General features: G+C 47.3%; 1 protein-coding gene and 1 long non-coding RNA gene across 2 annotated transcripts; one reads left to right on the top strand and one right to left on the bottom strand.

Moving 5' to 3' along the window:
* Nucleotides 1-119: 119 nt before the first annotated feature.
* LOC125745068 (uncharacterized) lies at nucleotides 120-6,117 on the bottom strand. The gene is made up of 3 exons (XR_007398552.1): nucleotides 5,324-6,117; nucleotides 4,998-5,219; nucleotides 120-334 (listed from the first exon to the last, which is right to left on the bottom strand). It is a non-coding gene; the product is annotated as an uncharacterized LOC125745068 (long non-coding RNA).
* An 8,019-nt stretch (nucleotides 6,118-14,136) lies between these two features.
* On the top strand, nucleotides 14,137-20,406 carry txndc5 (thioredoxin domain containing 5). The gene is made up of 10 exons (XM_049013720.1): nucleotides 14,137-14,384; nucleotides 14,914-15,063; nucleotides 16,008-16,113; nucleotides 16,431-16,527; nucleotides 17,461-17,576; nucleotides 17,797-17,883; nucleotides 18,000-18,137; nucleotides 18,544-18,626; nucleotides 18,812-18,941; nucleotides 19,187-20,406. The coding sequence occupies exons 1-10, from the start codon at nucleotides 14,218-14,220 to the stop codon at nucleotides 19,307-19,309; spliced, it is 1,197 nt and encodes a 398-aa protein (XP_048869677.1). The 5' UTR covers nucleotides 14,137-14,217; the 3' UTR covers nucleotides 19,310-20,406.
* Nucleotides 20,407-20,409: the final 3 nt, after the last annotated feature.

Genomic DNA, 20,409 nt, shown 5'->3' with positions numbered 1-20,409 from the left:
TCATGTTTATATCGCAGCCTCGGAGCTGTCCCTGCTGTGACTTAGTAAAACACACGCACATGTATGTGTGGGACCAGAGCCACTGCACACGGAACAGCTCTGTGGCAGCAGAGGGCGCTGTGAGCTTCAGGCGTCTTCCTCCAGATCCTGTTATTGTTTCCACCGTTCAAAGAACCCAGGCATCTCATATGGGTCCCGTTATAAACACCATCTTAAGTCTGGTGTCCATCCATCCACAAACAGACCTTGCGGTGCTTTCAGGCCTTGCCTACACTCTGCACGCTAGTCAATATCCTAGCTGTTCATCATGGTCCACATTCGGGTGGTGAGGTTTCTGCAAAGTAGATCAAACGCAGCAGTGAAAGATGCTGCCCTTGCTGAATGAGGAGCCAATCCGAATGGTGCTTCACACGGCAACCTGAAGGGGGCGCACTCTCTGTGACACAAACAAACTTCTGTTTAATCTTGCACCCTGGATGACATGATAAAGCACAATGCCGGCAGACTACCCCTCCATGGACTGGATGGGGCTCCGACAGTCAGGGTCTGTGCTGCAGCAGCAGCAGGAGTTGTGATTTAAACAAACCCCTTGGTTTAAACTGTGGAAAAAGCATCAAGGAGCTCCCATGTTATTTATGACTCTGTGCTGGCGTACTGATGTAAGGAAGTGAGTCTGCACGGAGAGCTGGGAGGACGCAGTGTGGACGGTGACTCATCTGCCTTCGCTCTTCTGTGAGTGAAATAACAGCCGACGTTTCGTGCAGACCTCACTTTACCTGCCTTCCCGCTCACGCTCACGTTTAATCTTGCTTATTGCCCAGAGCATCTGTGCCGAGTTCCTCTCGGTGGTCCCAGTAAACCCCAAAGCCCCTGCTTATTTTCTCATTTATGATACACCGTGTGTTCGTTATTTATTTTTATCACTCGATTTCTTTTTTCTATTTTTGTCCAGCTATTCTCGTATTTCGTGGTAATAGACCCAGTCGGTGACTGTGCTCTTCGTGCTGCTCGAGCATGGCTCCGTCTCCCTACTAATGGCTAGGCCGGCCTTGCAGTCACCTCTCCCGTGTGTTCGCCTCACTACGTGTTCAGCTCGGACCTAATGCTCTTTCAGTGCAGTTCCACAGAACAAATAAAAGGATCAGGTTTTACAGGACAGTGCCCAGCATATCCAGGAAGTTCCACATCACCGTTTCCATATAATGGCAGCAGGTTGGCACACCCGAGAGAGCGGTCATGCCCTGTGCCTGCCTCTGGGGGCACTGTGTACATTCCCATCCATTTGTGGGAGGCTGGTTTCAGTTGCAGCACACCCTCTCAGCCACCCCATCCCATAGTGCCTCTGTCTGTTTCCCTCAGCAGTTTACAGTGACTTGTTCAGCCTTTTGTTAACCGCTAACTGTTCTCTCTGACGGTTTATTAATTGGACCATGCTGGCCACATGCTGTACTCCACCGAGTATGTTTACCAGTCGGTCTGACCACTTCCTGGCTTTGAAGGCCTCATCCTGAGAGTAACAGGTGAGTTTTGCCATAGACATTATGCAGTTACTGTCCCAGCCCCTTCCCACGATGTAGGGGACACCTCTGATCTTCACACAATCTGAAGTTCTCAGATCATAGATCTGTCTCTGTTCTCCTTTTTATGGCCGTCCATCTGCTCTAATTCACTTTATCACTGATTTGATGAGCAAATCTCATGAGTGTCACTGAGCCCCCACCCCTGTTGAAGAAGCTAAATCTTGATCACAGATTATTCTCCAGGTGCCGTTTTAGACTAAGCCAGTAAATCTTTTTTTTGTTGTTTTTTTAGCAGAAATTGACGTATATTACATCACCTGCTTATGGGGATATTCGGGATTCTTTCCCTCAGACAGACAGACAGACAGACAGACAGCAGTTAGTCACATCCGACCTGGCCCCGTAGCATGTGCTGCCTCCATATGCAAACCGCTGGTACTATTTCACGTCACCTGATCAGCTGCTCATGCCCTGATGTAACGCCTCTGCTTCTCTCACTGCAGGTGCTGCTCACGCCTGATTGGTGCAGCAGTCGAGGCTTCAACCAATTGCTTTTTAGTTCCTTCTATTTCAGCATTTTATTCAGATTTTATTCAGAAATACCTTACAAGACAATAGTAAAGCAGAACAAAGTGTGATGCAATATTCTCCACGACAATGAGTCGATATTCCACTTCCTGTTATCCTTCACAACTTACACAGCCCTGTTATATGTCTGCATATTCACACACACTCAATGACACAGCAGCCGAGTCCTCCAGGATCTCAGACTTGCAATCTTTTGGTCTCAGGCCAGGCAGTCATCCCCCAGCCCGGATGCTAAGCTAACACGCTAGCTCAGCTGCTTCACGCTAAAGGCTGTACTCTTACTGAGTCTGGCCAGGCAGTGGCCGGACAGCGGGGTCCACTCGCAGCCCGTGGAGGGTTACCACTGCTGAATCATAAAGCAGCCATGGCTGGGGGTCAAAAAGCGGCAGCCAGCGGCAGCCCGAATCAGGCCCCAGAGCACCTGCTGGAGGCCCCGGCCAAACCAAACACATTATTCCACAAGCCAGCCCGCTTAATGGCTTCTGTGGGGGACCCGGGGGCGCAGTGTGGTATTGGCCGGCCTGAGGCCCGTGGCAGGCCAGCGCCTCCCCACACACACCTGCTGCTCATAGCCCTGGGCCAGCACAGGGCACTCAGTTTTGCTTGGATGGGGATCAGTATTGACAGGAGAACAAATCATCTCTAGAAAAACAGTAAACATCTGTTTGGAGAGCCAGCCACCTCTGACTTCAACCAAGCTGCACCGGCTTTTTCCATAAAGAGCATGTGACAACATCTGCATTTTCATCTCGAAAGGAAAATAAAAACAAACACTGATGTCATGTGGCTTCGCTGAAGTATGTCGCAATGTGTATAAACAATTAATGGTCTTCTGGGCAGCCAGTGTTACACAGTGGGGTGTGGGGCACCCGTGTGTCTGTCTCCCGCTCTTGCTGGAACCTCGCTCTGCATTTTTAACACACCTTTACCTGCACCTTTGCTTGCGCTCCTGAAACCTTCAAGGCCTCATACTTAGTTGTACAGCGCCGCTCTAGTGGTTTCCAGAGGGAGTGGTCCAGCTCCCCTCCCCCTCTGCGCCCCACATTTTCCCGCCCGTTCATTTGCATTTACAGTTATTCTATTTAGCAGACATTTTTGTTGAAAGAGACGTACCAAGTGAGGCCAATGGCACATTACAAACATACATGCTGTCGGGAAGTCAATTTGGTATGAGTGTGGCTAGGCTGAGCTTCCAGTGAATGCCTTTCACCAGGCTGCAAGTAACCGTGAGGACCAGAACACTCCGTCATGGACAGGGACCAAGCTCTGTCTGGGTTTCTTCACATGGAAACTGCAGTAGGGAGCAGCTAACTACAGTTGTGTACAAAAAATAGCAACATCAGTAACCTGATGAACCACTGTTAATTGTAGTAGTGATATTTCTGCATGGCAAATAATTTACTTGTAGATGTAGTAGTGTAATAGAAGAACAAGACAGCCAACTGTCATGACACACACACTGCTTGTTCGAGTAATGGACTCATTCATTGAAATCTCTGACTTCCCTTAGCAATGCTATATTTCTCTTCATCGCCCTTTCTGGAGAATCCTGCAGGAAAAACACTGGGCTTGATCCTTTCCTCGGTGAGACACAAAGGCCAGCTTCTGGAGATGTGTCAGCCATGTTCAACACAATAGCAGTGTGGAGTTTAATTAGAGAATTCATTCATTGTGTCCATTACTATCCGTATTAAGGAAGACGGGAGGCAAATGTTTCACACATTGTTTTCATTTTTCACATATTTCCTAAATGGCTTAAGTAAAATGGATCGTTCTAAACGTTGCTCAGAGGAACAACGTAATTTGATTAAAAAGTTGATTGGAGAGAGGTAAACATATAAAGAAGTGCAGTAAATTATAGGATGCGCAGATAAAATGACCTCAAATGCTTTAAAATGGCAACAAAAAAACCCAAAACACATGGAAGAAAACAAAGAATAGTCAGAATGGCAAGGATTCAGCCAACTGTCACCTCCAGTAAAATCAAAGATTTTGATCTGTAAGTACTATCACAGTCAGAAGATGTTTGACTGAAGCCAAGCTATCAGCAAGAAGCCCCCGGAAAGTACCATTGTTGAAAAAACGGTACTTGCAGAATTGGTTAAAATTTGTCAAGGAACACCTCATTTAAAGAGACCTTTGCTTGCACTCCTGAAACCATCAAGGCCTCATACTTCCTCCGCTCTGGTGGTTTCCAGAGGGAGTGGCCCAGCTCCCCTTCCCTTCTGCACCCCATGTTTTCAATTAATAAGAATACTTTTATATTATATTATATTATATTATAATTATTTTGCTGTATGCCAAAGAGGAAGTGCCCCTGAAATGGGTATTTCAACAAGACAACAACCCCAAACACATCAGAAAGAAAACAACATCTTGGTTCCAGATAAAAAGGACTGAGGAAATGAAGTGGCCTGACCTCATACCCCAGTGAAAACTGGTGGGGTGACTTGAAAAATGCAGTTTCTGAAGCAAACCCCAAAAATTCACAGGAACTGTGGGATGTACTTTGTTCATCCTGGGCTGAAATGCATTGGGTGACTTGGTGCAACACAGATGTGCAGCAGTTATCAAAAACAATGGTTATGCAACTAAATATTAGTTCAGTAATTTAAAGTGAAGTTAAATCTTGAAAAATGTCAAGTTTTTGTGTTTGAGTTTGAAGAGAAGAATCTCGATGCTGCTCTTTTTTTTGATTAGATTAATATTCCTTTTTTTGCTTCTTGTGAAATTTCTTAATGCTTTCATTTGGAATTGAATGCGTAATGTTCCCACTACATTTGAAATATAGAAATAAAAGCTATTTTTAAATATTTGCACTTTGTTCATTTTTTTAACACTTTAATGCTATTTTATTGTATAAAACAACTGTACCTTCCGGAAACTTACCGCTGACCAGGGCCACGTGCTTCATCATGGAGGCTGATTTTTGCCGGGACCTTGATGCCTCCACTTATCGCCACAGCCCTAAAAGCCCGCTCCTTCTCGCCAGCCACCTTCCGGCTCGTTCCGGGAGGCTGCGGAGGCGTGAGGTCAGCCTGGTGCGTCTGTCCGTCAGCCTTGGCGGGGGCTGAACGCCGCCCAGGAAGCTCAGAGGCTCAGCAAGCGATTCTGCAGCACAGCGCAGTCGTTAAAGAGTCAGAGTGCTTCGCTGTAAAAATTGGTCTGGAGATACAGCAGCGCGACTCCCCCCAGTGTCAGCCGAGGACACCTACCACACGCTCCACACATACGCAGGTCCCAATAATCCTGGGGAGTCCTGATAAGGAGGATGTTAGGATGGTCAGTTTAGGGAGGATCTCAGGTTCGCACCAGAATGGCCAGAACCGTACCACACAACAGAGGTGACCATGGCAACGTGCTCCCAGTTCGATACCCATTCCAGATGAAACGCTGCTTTCGATATCTTCCATACTGAGAGATCCACGTGGGCGGTCTTTCCCATGGCCGTTCCATGCAGGAGACTGTAAACGACATCTGCACCCTGCGATTCATGGCCTCAGATTCAGTCTTTATGACGTTCATACTGTCTAGGGTTGACTGCTCTACCGTCACGTAAAGAATGCACATTCCCCTGCAATAAAAGTTACTGTTTACCTTCTCTGATTTTCAAATGCATAAAAATTTAAACCTAAGGACTCTGAAATGGAAAAGACATTGATTTTTGCAGCTTGTACCATTAACAGTTGCTTCCTGTCCACCATATGTGAAATTTCATACTGTTTCTTCTTCATCCTGTTGTTAGAAAGTGAAACACTCAAAATATGTACAGTAGATTGCAACCCGAAAGTGAAACATCTGCATTTAGACTCAAAACTCACAGCTGTGTAGTTGTATTTTTGGAAACTGTAACGTTTTCATAAACCTCTGCTCTCTGTCTGTGAGGCTTTGGATCCAGTCTGACTGCCTGTGATTGGGCCGTTAGGATTTCCCATGGTGCTCAGCAAGCGGAATCAGAGCAGACGACCCAGAGCCAGAGCAGGACAGCCTGCTATTCCAATTTCATCTCTGGCGCTTTGACAAAACAAATATACCTCACATAAGGCCTGAAAATTTACCCAGCTGTCACATTTTAGCTCTGAAATCGACCTCCTAAAAAATCGGGCCTGTGTGACACTGCAGGTTTAACACATCACCAGCTCCCCAGCTTACAATCTGTCCATCTTGAAGAACTCACTATATTCAGTGTATTTTTCAAGCAGCACTGCTCACAAGTAAAGATTATTTTTCAGATGTAAAATTTGTTTGATGATAACATTTTTACACTTTCATATTGTGCACAATGGAAAACAAAAGAAATTCCTTATCAGACATCACACATCTCTGGCTTCCCTTAGCAATGCTATATTTCTCTTCATCACCCTTTCTGGAGAATCCTGCAGGAAAAACACTTTGGGCTTGATCCTTTCCTCGGCGAGACACAAAGCCCAGCTTCTGGAGATGTGTCGGCCAGCAGTGAGGCGCCAGGCCGGTGTGATCGGTGAGGGTGAGGGCCGCATTCATCTCAGAGTCTGAAACGCGGCCACTCCGTAAACAGGCGTGCCCCCGGGGGAGACGGCTGGAATTTTAATGGCTGTCCTCAAAATGCCACAGAACGCTCCAGAACACACCCTAAACCTAGACTATACCTCGCCCGACTTAAAGAAGCATGCAGCTTTTAACCCTGATGGTTTTTTTATGTCTGATTGCTGCAGGTAACTGTGCTGCTTTCAGCTTGTGCTGTTTTCTCATGTGTGGATAAGCATAGCTTGAGTGCACAGGGTGGCACAACATAAAGATGATGTCATCTGCTGGGGCTGGGAACCAGCAGCCATTTACCCAGGAAAATGGCACCTGTGGGCAGCTGTCAATAAACATTTCAGGTGTCACTGACAGTTACCATGGGGTGGGCAGCTTCTTTAGAGGAGGTGTATCGCAATATCTACACCTGTTAACATAAGTACACACTGTTAAAAATGAAAAGTTTAAATAGTTCTATTTTAATACTTAGGGGTTCCTCATGGCACTGTAAGGAGTCTTTTTTATTTCCAACCATTTCAGTCAGAAAAATTCAATTAATGTACCTTTAAATGAAAGGAACCATGTCGTGATAGTTTCAAATTGCTTACCCATAATGGTTGACACTGTAGCGTTGTCACTCCACACGGGTTGTTGGTTTGCGCTTTGTCGGAATAGGTCAGATTAAGAGGTAAGAGTATTCTAAAAAGTGAATGAAAATGTAAAAAACATATTTCAAGCTGAAAGGGAAATTTCCAAAAACATACAAGTTATAAGCTGGTATCAATCGTTCTTGGTAACACCAAGCAAGTCAGGAGAACTTAAGCTAGATACAATGTTTAAACTTTGTCACCAGCTAGATAGCTAATACAAACTGCAATATTTGCAGCTAGCTTTGTGGTTACTTAATGTTATTAGCTCATCGACACTACTGCCGCTTGTCAGCTTGACTGCTTGTTTTAAAGCTTCAAGTGAAGTGAAAAACAGTGGACACGTCTTTGCGGTGTTTTGCATGCAAGTGAGACAGCTCACCTTCCCCAAATGCATAAAGAGAGATGTGTAGCAGAGGAAGGCTACACACCACATACCAAAGTCAGCCTTAAATGATTTTCTGGTAACACTTTACTTGAGGGAGCACAAGTAGTGCTCAGTTACTACTCAAGTACAAATCATGAACAAATATAGAAACTATTGATGATTAATGATGATCAAACATGATATCAGTACGTAACAAACACTTAGTTTCTGGTTAATTAATATATTAGGTAAGAGTGTAGTACTGCATTATTTGTGTCCCCTCAAATAAAGTGTTGATGATTTTCTTTCAGCTTTCCATAGACTGGGAGAATTGTGCACAGAACCTGCCACTGCCTCAGCTATTCAAAGAGTATCTCTTACATCTGTTGCATTGATCAAGTTAAAGCTCCTTTCTTCCCCTAAGAAGTACACTATGGGATATATGGCCTGTTGGGGCTTTCATTGTGCTTTATAGTAGAACAACTGTGAAAAAAATATGTTTGATCATCAAACTAAAGCATGCAGGTGGGGCAATATGTTCAGTATCTGTATACATTTATTGTTCTGGAAGGATTGAGGAGTTATTGGCAGACACCCAAGGAAACCAAAGTATTTTATTGACTATAGGTTGCAGACAGTTGTATGTGAGACGATGCCAGGAAAATGGTTATATTTGTTTTACAGGTGCTGGTTAGTCCTACCCCAACACTTTTCAAAAATGAGTCATAATTCAGATGGATGGAGAAACCAGAGTGAAGGCAAAGGACACCAAAAATTCCCGATTGTTAACTCCGTCCTATTTGCTGATTGCTTTAGCTCTTGCTGTTCAATCCCCCAGAACAGCCACACACACTGCATTTTATTCAGCATTACTTTTTCAGGCTCAGTGCAACTGAATGCACTCTGAGCCTTTGTGTCTGTACATGACAGTCCACACATTCTGCATTTATGGTAATTGTGTTGTAATTATTATTTGGTAATGCTTTACATTGACTGGACTTTCATAATGCTGTATAATGCATTCGTAGAACATTCAGTACACCTTCATAATGAATTCGCAATGCATTCTTAGAACATTCATAAACAGCATGTAAGTATACCATAACATCCTAACGTACCTTAACAGCTTTAATTTACATTAATTACAAACACTATATGATTATAATGTTTGTTCTTATAATCATATAATGTTTACTAATGTGTATTAAAGCTGGTAAAGTATATTGGAATGTTAAGGCATACTTTCATTCTGCTTATGGATGTACTACGTATGCATTATGAAGGTGCACTAAATGTTCTGTGAGTGTATAATGAATTCATTATGAAAGTACAGTTAAAGTAAAGCGTTACCTATTATTTTATAGTGCCATAGTCTGCAATTTCATGTAATATGTATAAATTGTAACACAATGTAATCTTGCTACCTTTCAAAATTAGCTTGTTGTTACCGTCCATTTATGAAATTGATTTCATGTGTACCAAATGACCTGTATTTCTTCATACACATTTATCACAATATTGAAGGTGTTCAGACATAGTCATTAACTATGTTAGTAACTATTTTGTGTCTGTTAAACTACATAAACTTTGTCTGTGCTCTCTGTCTGATTGTCTTGTCTTATGTCTACGGTCATACATCGAGCCTTCATTCACAATTTCGTTCAGCTGTATGGTCCTTGCAATATGGTGACCATAAAGTAAATTAAGTTCACTTCATTTCAATTAATTCAATTCAAATTTAATGTTTACAGATGCTGTTTTTGAAATATTTCTGTTGAATTTGTCAGTTAATAAAATGCTTTTTAAACAACCTAAAATAAAACTTTTACATTATCATGCACGTTTTTGTCCTTCATACCGTACATACTTATTTTCAATGATGAATCTTTATTTAATTCATAAATATAATAACATATTTTGCTTATTTTATAAAGATAGCACCTTGACTTACTATATGGAACGTTATCAGAATGTTAGCAACAGAACCGATACAGTTCTTTAAAGGTGCCTCCCGAAAAAGGTTCCATTTGGAACCATCTTGAGTCATATATGAAGTATGTTACAGAACCCGTAAAAGTGCCTTTTTTTTAACAGTGTAGGGACAACAGTGGAGACAGAGCTGTTCAGGACTCACCGAGCACAATGTGCCTGAGGTCACTGCTGTAGCTGCGAGTAAAGAGCCACCAGCTGGCGTACATTGGGGAGGGGGACCGTATTCACGCGCTATTTCTGTTAGAGTGTAGAGACAGCAGAGGCCAGATCAAGTGCAGAAACAGTGCAGGGTAGGCCGCACTGGCAAGATTTCAGTGCAAATGGGGAGTCAAGCGTGCAGGTTTCTGTGGGAAGAGGGGGGCCACTGTTCAGGTGCCCGAAACGCCGAAGTGCGCAGGGGGGAAGCGTCTTGCTGCACTGGTTTCCTGTTCTTTCATCAAAAAAATATTCTCAACAAAGCCGTGCTCTTTCCCGCCACTGTGCTGATAATTAGATGTGCTCAAACTACTAATGTAAGCTGAGAATTATTACTGCTTACTGTATTTAAAGCTGGTTAGATTAAATTAAGCAGGAATACAGTGTAATGGGGTTTTATATTTCATATATTTTATATTTTCAAATATTCACTTTTTGCAATATGACCATGCTGTGTGTGCAGTTTTTTGCAGCAGAGACCAAAAGCCGCCTATTAAGCAGAAATAAATTGCAGTCAAATGAAGTCACTTTGAATCTCCACATGAATGTAGCTCTGTCTGTTTCTGAAAAGCTCTTCTAGGTAACTGTGACAACGAGGCCCCCACTGAAGCCGTCCTGGGTCGGTCCGGGCACAGTGTCGCCGTGACATCATGCCCGCTAACGCCTGCTGGAAGCCCGCAGCAGCAGCCCCGCCGAGGAGGGAGTGCCGTAACTCGGAAGGTGATGATGGCCTCTCTGCGTGAAGCCAAATGTGGTCCCTCTGCTTGCTGGTGCCAAAGGTGAACCACAGCACTTTTGGTGAGGAGCTACAAAAACAGCAGGGGCTTCTGAGAGAGGCCGTTTCATCTGGCACTGCTTGGTCTGGAACATCTCAAAGGGAGGACCTCTGGAGATCTTCAGCTTGCTCCGCCGAAGATGCCACATTCGGCTATAAACCCCAACTGCCCAAATGGTACATGTGTACTGTATATATACTGTGTCCTGTATGTAAGGAGCCAGGGGAGTGACCTATATATACAGTATCTCACAAAAGTGAGTACACCCCTCACATTTTTGTAAATATTTTATTATATCTTTTCAAGGGACAACGCTAAAGATATGAAACTCTGATAGAATGTAAAGTAATCAGTGTACAGCTTGTATAATGGTGTAAAGTTGATGTCCCCTCAAAATAACTCAACACACAGCCATTAATGTCTGAACTGCTGGCAACAAAAGTGAACAAATTCAAAATGAAGTATCTGACCTGATCTTAAACAGAATAGGAAACAAGGGTCCCTTACATACAGGGCATGAACCAAAGGACACATCGATAAACAGGAGCCCTCAGCAGCTCAAACCAGTTTCTGCAAATAGAAGAGGAGTCAATCCATGAGTAAATCTTCTCCAATTTCTCTTCTTGGTTTACTCCAGTGTTTCGAGCCCTGAAGACAACTGATCAATCCCTAGAACGGCTTTATACAAAGACAGGTTTCACTATGCATTCCCTAGCTTAGAGCGAGCACATGCCAAAATACAGGTCTGCTCTACACAATGATCGCATTCCCTATTATTCTTCAGTCATTAACAGTGCGGACTGTAGGCCTCAAACTCTTTTTTTATACTATGAACTTGTTTGTTAATGTTCCTGTAGCAAAACCCCCAGCCACTCAGCAAAGTGATGCTTTTCCTAATTTCTTCCAAAGTAAAATTCCCTCCCTTTACAATGCTCCCTAATCTACCCTTACTAGTGTACAAGGCTTTCCTGACATGGCCAGAATTTCTCCTTGGGATCATAAAGTGCATCTTATTATTAATGTCTCGACTGTTATGAACTGTTTACCAGTATCACACTAGCAGATCAAATACAGCTGCATTTCAAACCTAAACTAATGGGCCAGTTCAGCTGTTCAAAAACACACTTAAAACAAAGTGCAAATTGTACAATGAACATCTAGTTATCCAGGTCAGCAAAGGGGAATGGTTTATAATTGGGGAATATACACCCTCGGAAAAAGGTGGTCGCACGCATGCGGTAGGGCCTGGTGGGGGCGGATCGGTTTCTGCCGTCGGCATTCCCGGCATCGGGCCCACGGGCACTGTGGGGTGGTTGGGGTGGGGGTATTGATGCAGGGGCCTCCGCCTTGCTTGGGGGTGGCCAGGGGGCGGAAGTCACCCCACCTGGCTGGATCGGTTCTCCATTTGCCAGTGGGTCTGGGGTTGTCCCGTCCTTGGCTGCTAGCTGGGGTCCCATCAGGCGTAGTGGGGTGGGACTTTTCCAGTCTGCTCCTGGAGGGGGGGTGCCCCTGAACACCCCTGAGCACCCCGGTTGGCTGCCCCTGTCGGCTGTGCGGGGTCGGGGATTGGGACTAATCGGGGCCAGTCAGGGATCTGGCCTCGATGCTGGGGGGGCCCACTCCTGGCACACCCTTATTGCTCCCCTGGGCCCGACACTACATTTCACAAAACACTAGGGTTTTGAGGGGCAGTGGGGAGGTTTTACTTGCACATTAGACACCACATGACACTAGGGCTGAGGAGGTGGGTTTAGGCAGGTGGGGTTCTGCCGTCTGCCAGCGGTGGGGTGCCCGTGCCTCAACTACTCACCTGCTTTTTGTACTTTAGTCATATACACAGTCCATGCTACATCAGGGCCTGGGGGTGCAGGGAGGGGGATGGGGGACTCTGGCGTCTGCCAGCGGTGGGACCGTCATACCCTAACTGCACCCACTAATTTTAATGCATTATAGACATAAACACACAACTCCCTTCATATGGGCCTTCCTTTGGTCATCCTGCAATCTCGGGGGGGGGGGGGGGGGGGTCGCTCCGGTGGGTGGCAATCCATCCCCGTTCCCTTCAGCCCTGGACCCACTTGCCTTGGTGGGGGGGTCGTGGGCGGGACTGGGGGGCTCGCTGCCCGTCCCCCCTCTGCGGGCCTCATTGTTCGCGGGCTCCCTCTCGGGTTGGGCGGGTGGTTGTCTCGGGGACGTGTGGCTGTGGACCCGTATGCCGTGGGGGCGGCAGGGTGGCCTTGGTTGCCTGGTTCCCCCTGCCTTCGCCTTGGGCCCGGGGGTGGGGGGGCACTGTCTTGCCCCCCGACGGCATCAATTACCAGCAGATCCAATGACAAATCACTTCATACCTACACATACGAGAATGGGCGCATGCGAGGTTGAGCGATCAATATCATTATTATTATTACTTTTTAAAGTAACTTATAGGAATTGAAATACACATGTATATGTGTATGATCACATGTGTGTATGCTACATATATATAATATGTATTTGTAACATTATTACTATTGTCATTATTGTTGTTGTTGATATTATTGTTAGAATTTTTTTATTGTTGTCAGCATTAGCCTGCTATTAATCTTTTGTTGTTTGATGTCCTTGTAATGAGTGTTATGTGTGTTACGGTTGTTTGTACTCTGCATTCCCCTACACTTTGTTTTCTCCATTCCACCTTTATTATTTTTTTTTCTCTCCCCATGGTGATTAATGTCTGTTATTGTTATGATTGTTGTTTCGGTGTCGTCCTCCCCTTTTTTATTTTATTTATCTATTTATGATTTTGTATAATCACAGTAGTAGCAGCATGGTGGTGCAGTGGTTAGCACTGTTGCCTCACACCTCTGGGACCCAGGTTTGAGTCTCCGCCTGGGTTACATGTGTGTGGAGTTTGCATGTTCTCCCCATGTCATCGTGGGGTTTCCCCCCCCCCCCCCCCCCCCCCCCCACAGTCCAAAAACATGCTAATTGGAGTTGCTAAATTGCCCGTAGGAGTGCATGTGTGTGTGAATGGTGTGTGAGTGTGCCCTGCGATGGGCTGGCCCCCCATCCTGGGATGTTCCCTGCCTCATGCCCATTGCTTCCGGGATAGGCTCTGGACCCCCGTGACTCAGTACGGTAAGCAGTTTGGAAAATGGATGGATAATCACGGTAGTAGGGCGGGTGAGTTCGGAGTGGCCACCCTGGAATTGAATATCTTTACACTGTAACTTTAATTTAATGTAAAGTTGTCCTCCAAAAAGGGCGGGTTGTGGTGGGCAGAAAAAAAGGTTCCATGTGTAATATCCAGTCGGTAACGAGTTTGTCAGCATCTAGCTTTACGGAACACTAATGATGTGACTGAAATGTGCGTGAAAAATTCAGAATTGTTTGTACATAGACATACTAAATTAATTAGATTTTAGAAAGTGTGCCGATGGTCATTGGATAAGTGCATGAATTAATATTCGAGTTCGCGTCACACATGCCCCCCCCCCCGCCCCCCTTGTTCGCGGCTCTCGGTGTCTTTCGGCAGCTCTCGGTCGCTCACGGAGCCGCCACAGCGCATCGCTTTACGGCAGCGGCGCCCTGATAGCCGGCAGCCCCGCCCCGGCGGCAGCACTGAGACTCGGCACTCTGCTCTCATTGGGACCATGGCCGCCTTACTTGTCGGCCTTTGGTTGCTGGGCTCCCTGCTCCTCTGCGGCCGCCTCAGTGCGGAGTCGGAGGAGGATGAACACGCCCGGCACACATACACGGCCGAGCAGTTCGGCGACGCTGTCAGCTCCGCTCCGCACTTCGTGATGTTCTTCGCCCCGTGGTGAGAGGCGCCGGGGCCACGGGGCAGTTTGCCGGGGGCGGGGAGGGAGCGCTACAGGGCGGCCCGGCTTCTCTTTCCTCGGTGATATCTGTCCCCTTTTCTCTGTAATTTCTTTTTTTCCCTTTGTGGTTAATATCAGTATTATTTCTATTTGGAATCTCTATAAGCGCGTTTCCCGACTTTCCCGGTGCCGTGCAATGGGCTTGTAAAAAGTCTCCTTTCGCTGTGATCCCTGTGCTGTAAAACCGTTTCACCGCCCCTATTGTGGCCTTGGGAACCGGGGCCGAAAAGAGTGAAGTGGAGCGTCTGCGAATGTGTGCGGCGGCGCCGCCGACGTGGCACTGCGGTGTGGGGGGTTGGGGACCGGGTCCGCGGGGTTCATAATGACCGGTGGATGTTACCGTTACCGGTGGGCGGGATAAGACGAGCACAAGTTGGCCTTGTCCAGTAGGTCCGATTCTGTCTGTAATATGCTCTTTTCCCCCCCTCGCGCTCATGCTAACGCTGCCTGGCCCGCGTGTCTGCGCAGGTGTGGCCATTGCCAGCGATTGCAGAGCACTTGGAACGAGCTGGCTGACAAGTACAACAGCATGGAGTCGCCTCCCGCCTACGTGATCAAGGTGGACTGCACCCAGGACACCAAGTTCTGCTCCAGCCATGGGGTGCGGGGCTACCCTACGTGAGTGTGCATAAGTGCAGTTGCGGTCTGTGGTGCCCCCCCCCCACTCCATCCCCCACTCACAGCACAGATGTGCAGCAGATGTTAGGATAGCAGATACCCTAAACACAGCTGCCTCCACATAGACTGACATTTCCAGGGGATAAACTTGTACATGCTGCACACTCTGCTTGTTGTAGCTTAGCAACCAGACAAGTCCCCATGTTTGCATATACATTTCAGATTGCATTTCTTCCCCAGAGATATATCATGTTGCATTTAATTGTTTGTGAGCTGTTTACCTTGACTTACTATGCAGAGTCATATGTGTATATAATAGGCTTAAAGACCATAAACATTTAGTGCATGAGTATCCGTGACAGTTCTTGTCTATCTGGGCGGTCGCCATGCTCTGCCTTTGTCTCTGAGTTGCTACTTAGGCCAAACTACTGCTAAAAACTCCGAGACTTGCCCATCATCGCCACCTTTTCAGTTCACTTAGAACTCGTGTATTCTTTCTCAACTATCATACGTGTTTTAAAGTGGAACCAGCCAAGCTGCATTAAAGGCAGGTCACACGTAATGAGTCTCACTTTCTCAGCCAGTGTCTCGCTGCAGTAAAACATTAACAGGCCCTGAGGTTCATAGTTAATAGTGTAACCAGTGGAGGAACCTTCCCTTTATGCTGAGTGGGTTTAACCAGGTGAGAGGGTGTATTAAACTGTCTGTGATGTTATGTGGGGAGCCTCCCTGGTGACTGTGCAGTTTGCCTTATTTGAGAACTATTCCAGATGATTTAATCTGAACTGATCCAGTGAAACAGTCATTTTTTGGCTGTTTCCAAGACTCAAACCCGTGACCCTTCCAGCCCCGAGCCTGAATTCACAGCTTCTGTGCTAACTGGCCCTGACGGGGTGGCTCGTGTGAACAAGTTTCTCCATCTGCCCTATTTTATTTTTTTTTAGTCTGAAGCTCTACAGGCCCGAGCAGGAGTCTGTGAAATACTCAGGCTCTCGGGACTTGGAGTCGCTGGAGTCCTGGATGCTGAAGACTCTGAACGAGGACCCTTCTGTAAGTCCGTGACTTTCTTGCTCATGCTGTGTCTGTAGGCCACGGCCCCAGAGACGAGCACCCTTTCCATGGTTATGTTTTATGACATGCCCTGTCTGATTGGACTGGCAGGTGTGTCTCGGGAGGCCACTGGTAACCATGTGTAAGTGTCTGGATAGAGACAGGCTGTAATCTGATGTCAAGTGGGAAAGCAACGCATTCATGAAATTTCCTCCTGGGGTGTCAGCTGCGTGATGAGGTCGCCAGGCGAGAGGCTCCATGGGCGTCTGCAATGGGAGGTCCTGCTTGTGGTGATGACCAGCCTTTCTGTCTCACAGGAACCGGAGAATGAGCTGGAGCCACCTGCTGTCCCCGAGCCAAAGCAGGGCATGTACGAGTTGACGGCCGGCAACTTCAAAGCTCATATTAACAAAGGTATGTGGGCAGGGGGATGTTAGGGGCATGCAGTATTAAATGGGTCTTCATGAATGACGGGGTACATCCTCCTTCCTGCCTGAGCATGGCAGTGAGGTGCACTGGGGTTACAGTGGTTCAGAGAATCGGGGGAGAGGGATCCTGGTCTCTGTTCATAGTAACATGGCAGTGGTTAACTTTGTGTCCTGTCGCTTCAAGCTGCGTTCAGTCAAGCAAGCTGTGCAGGACATCGCAGCGACAGTAGCTGGTCATTACACCACTGCAGCCAACAGCTGCATTAAATCTGCTTTTTATGTAGTTTAATGCCAACTGTAAAGTCATTTTCTAACTGCATAATTATGACTTGTACTGTGCTGTTTTTTGACTAAAGCTTCTTTTCATTCAGAGTGTTTCCAGTTTCCATGCTAAGTAGTCTGTTTATCATGTCGTATGCTAACTGTGTCCCAAATCTGAAGGCTTTGTTGGGGAAAATAAATATGATCAGGGTCATATGCGTGTCCTCAGACTGCGATTTGGAGTCATGAGTTTGCTGTCTGTTCGTCTGCTAGAGCCGTGACCCCGTGATGGCTCTGCTTCTAGAAGGTTCTCTAGATCCCATGTGAGCCCTGAAGCCTGGCATGGGTCTACTGCTGGGCCGGACGCTGATCTGTGTTTCGTAGGCCTTGTAGTAGCTGCTTAAAAATAGAAACAAAATGATATGTTTGACATTGGGGCTGTAAACCGCCACAAGCACTGTGGCCCTAAGCCGAGATGACTTAAGGGGCTTTGTGTACCCCAAAGCCGGCTGGCTCCTGGTTGGGGCACGGGAGCACTGGCTGATCATTGATCCTGCTTGTGTGGTGGTGGTCATGTTTTCCCTTTCCTGTATCTCCATGCTGACCATCTGCCCCACTTGCACAGTAATAGTTGTTACCTTTCCCATATCTCCTCCAGGAAACCACTTCGTCAAGTTCTTTGCTCCCTGGTGTGGTCACTGCAAGGCCATGGCCCCGGCCTGGGAACAGCTGGCCACCTCGTTTGAGCACTCTGATGCCGTCAAGATTGCCAAGGTGGGTCTAACTGGGGGGGCAGGACTAGAACCATGGAGGCAGAGGTTGGACTGAGACTGTCACTGGACTTTTAAGTTGGTTAGATTTTAACATGGTCTCCAGTGAGCGACCCTTGACACACTGCTGGAGTGGGGATCTGGGTGGCCGGTCCAGTTGCACCGCCATGGCTGTTGGTCTGATTTACCTGACCGGTCCTGACCGTGAGCCTTGTGCTCCACAGGTGGACTGCACCCAGCATTATGAGATTTGCTCGGAGAACCAAGTGCGTGGCTACCCAACTCTGCTCTTCTTCAGGGATGGAGAGAAAGTAAGAGGGATGCTTCATGAAAACTAGCAGCTGTGCCAGGCATCATGACTCTAGTGGGAATGATACTGAGGTGTCGAGATGCTGCTCTTCAGCCAGCATGTGGCGTCTTCCCGCAGACAGACCAGTACAGGGGCAAGAGGGACTTGGACTCACTCAAGGAGTTCCTAGACAACCTGGTGAGGGCATCTCCAGAGGGCGAGGCCAAGACAGAAGTGCCCACTGTGGAGCCCACCGAGGAACCGGTGGAGGAGGAGGTGGGCGCTCGGCTCAGGGAGGGAGGTGGGCCAGGGGCAAGGCTGCGACCTGCATGGTTTGGCAGCCTGCTTTTAGCTGCCCTCCTCGACGTTGTGGTAAAGCATTTCTGAAGATCGCTGCGTAGGAGAGGCTGACGTTGCTGAAGCTGCTGAGATCCTGCCCAGCCGCATGCCCGTTAGACACTGTTTTCATCCACGGGGCACAGAAGTAGTGATTATGGGCGAGGCGGCCATTTCCGCTGCCCGTGGCTGTCTGCGGCGTGTCTGACGCCATGTGACAGCGGCCACCTTCCACAAAAAGTACTCGCATCTGGGAGGAAGGCTTATGACGGCTGAGGGCCTGCTCTGCCTGTGGGGGTGGGAGGGGGGACTTACTGCTGCACACTTACGCTCCTTCTGTCTCTAGTCCAAGGTTCTTGTCCTCGGAGAAGCCAACTTTGACGAGACCGTGGCCAAAGGTCTGACGTTTGTTAAGTTCTATGCACCGTGGTAAGTCAAGTGGGCATGTGTGGGTCCCGGGGTGGGCCGTGTGCAGTCCAGCAGGGATATCGGATGGGCATTGGTCAGATGCCTGGGGGGTTACAGATGCAGAAACTGTGCAAAGGAGGGCTTTGGTGATGTTCCCTGGCTGAAGTGGGATGGCACCGTAAGTACCCCCTCCTCTACTTCCCTAGGTGTGGTCACTGTAAGCATCTGGCCCCCACCTGGGAAGACCTGTCCAAGAAGGAGTTCCCTGGGCTGAGTGGCGTGAAGATCGCCAAAGTGGACTGCACAGTGGAGCGCTCTCTCTGCAACCGCTTCTCTGTGAGTCTGTCCTCCTTTGGAAAAGGGCGTACCGTAGTGGCTGGGGCATCAGAGTGGCCTTAAATCCAGTCTCGCACCTTTTTGGCTTAAAAATTAGGTTTCTTTAGGCAGGAGGTACAGTGACCATCCTGAGCCCCTTAAATTAGTTCAGGGACTGACTATGTTTAGGGTTTTATGTGCCTCGTTTTGAAGGGGCTGCTTGTTAAGCTCCCCCCGTGACGGCTGACCATGTTTCAATCCCCCAGGTGCACGGGTACCCCACGCTGATAATGTTCCGGGGTGGCCAGCAGGGGGCAGAGCACAGCGGTGGGCGAGACCTAGAGAGCCTGCACAGCTTTGTGATGAAGCAGGCCCGGGACGAGCTCTAACCCCTAACCTGAAATGCCCGCAGTACAAGGCACCATCTTCATTTTCATATTCCTTTATCCTTCCCCACTAAGAAATGGGGCTTTGGAGGGTGGGGGGGATACCAGTATGATTCGGTGATTCTCACACATCTGAATTGCAAATGTGTTCTGTTTTTTTTTTTTTTTTTTTTTTTTTTTTTTTTAATTATCCCCCACCTTTTGTAGTTTTTAATCACATTTCCCTTATGTCTGTTGGACCTCTCAGCCTGGATTGCAGGTTTACCCCCCGTGAAACTGCCCCAGGGTGGCTGTGGATGTGCCTTGATCAGGACTGAACTCCCTCTGAGTCCCATCTCCCCCATACTGTTGTTTTTCTCCCCTCCCCCTTCACCCTTTTGTTTGTTGTGGGAATGGAGATCTTTTGAGTGTTGTAACACTTTGATCCCGGCCACTGGCCTGACTACTCTCAGGGACACGTACATCAGAACGGTGGGGTCTCTACCGTCTCACTTGTTGCCTGCAACCCCGTTCGCACGTCGGCCAGGGCCTCCTGGGACATCATGACCTATCCCATGATCCCTGTTGGGGAGTGGTTCATGAGCGCCTGGTTTCTGTTCAATGAAAATGCAGCACTGAAATGTGATGGGCTTACCTGGGACACCATCCTGACTTGCTTTACTTCCAGAGCTGCTGTGGGACCAGCCAGTTTTTGGGCTGGACACTAGTTTTAAGGCAGTTCATCACCCCCACAGTTAAGTCAGTGCATCGTTTGTTGATGTGGTTTAAATACGACTGGCAGCCAGCTGATTTCTACTCTTGGGTTCCGCTATTTCTACCCCCCAACCAATATCATCCCCCCTTATCTACCTCTTTTCCCACCCACTGCCAGCTCACTTTTGCACCCAGTGTCCTGGGAGGGATACTGTGTAGCGTTTCAGTGTGACTGGTGACTTTACACTCCACGGTGAATGCAGACATACAGACGGAACACACTCTGTCAGGGATGTTTATAGGCAACGTGTGGTATGAACACTTGGTGAGGAAATAATGACAACCAAATAATAGCAAGTTGTTAACATGAAATTCTGAATTTTCATAATAAAATTTCTTTTCCAAAATAG

This window comes from Brienomyrus brachyistius, chromosome 1 (assembly GCF_023856365.1).
Source record: "Brienomyrus brachyistius isolate T26 chromosome 1, BBRACH_0.4, whole genome shotgun sequence".
Lineage (NCBI taxonomy): Eukaryota > Metazoa > Chordata > Actinopteri > Osteoglossiformes > Mormyridae > Brienomyrus > Brienomyrus brachyistius.
This window is presented reverse-complemented; position numbering and strand designations above follow the sequence as displayed.

Bases quoted from the DNA above. Each gene is read 5' to 3' on its own strand.
- txndc5 (XM_049013720.1), top strand. From the start codon at position 14,218: ATGGCCGCCTTACTTGTCGGCCTTTGGTTGCTGGGCTCCCTGCTCCTC. The intron at 16,114-16,430 runs GTAAGTCCGTGA...TCTGTCTCACAG, and splicing joins CTCTGAACGAGGACCCTTCT to GAACCGGAGAATGAGCTGGA. The intron at 17,884-17,999 runs GTAAGAGGGATG...GTCTTCCCGCAG, and splicing joins TCTTCAGGGATGGAGAGAAA to ACAGACCAGTACAGGGGCAA.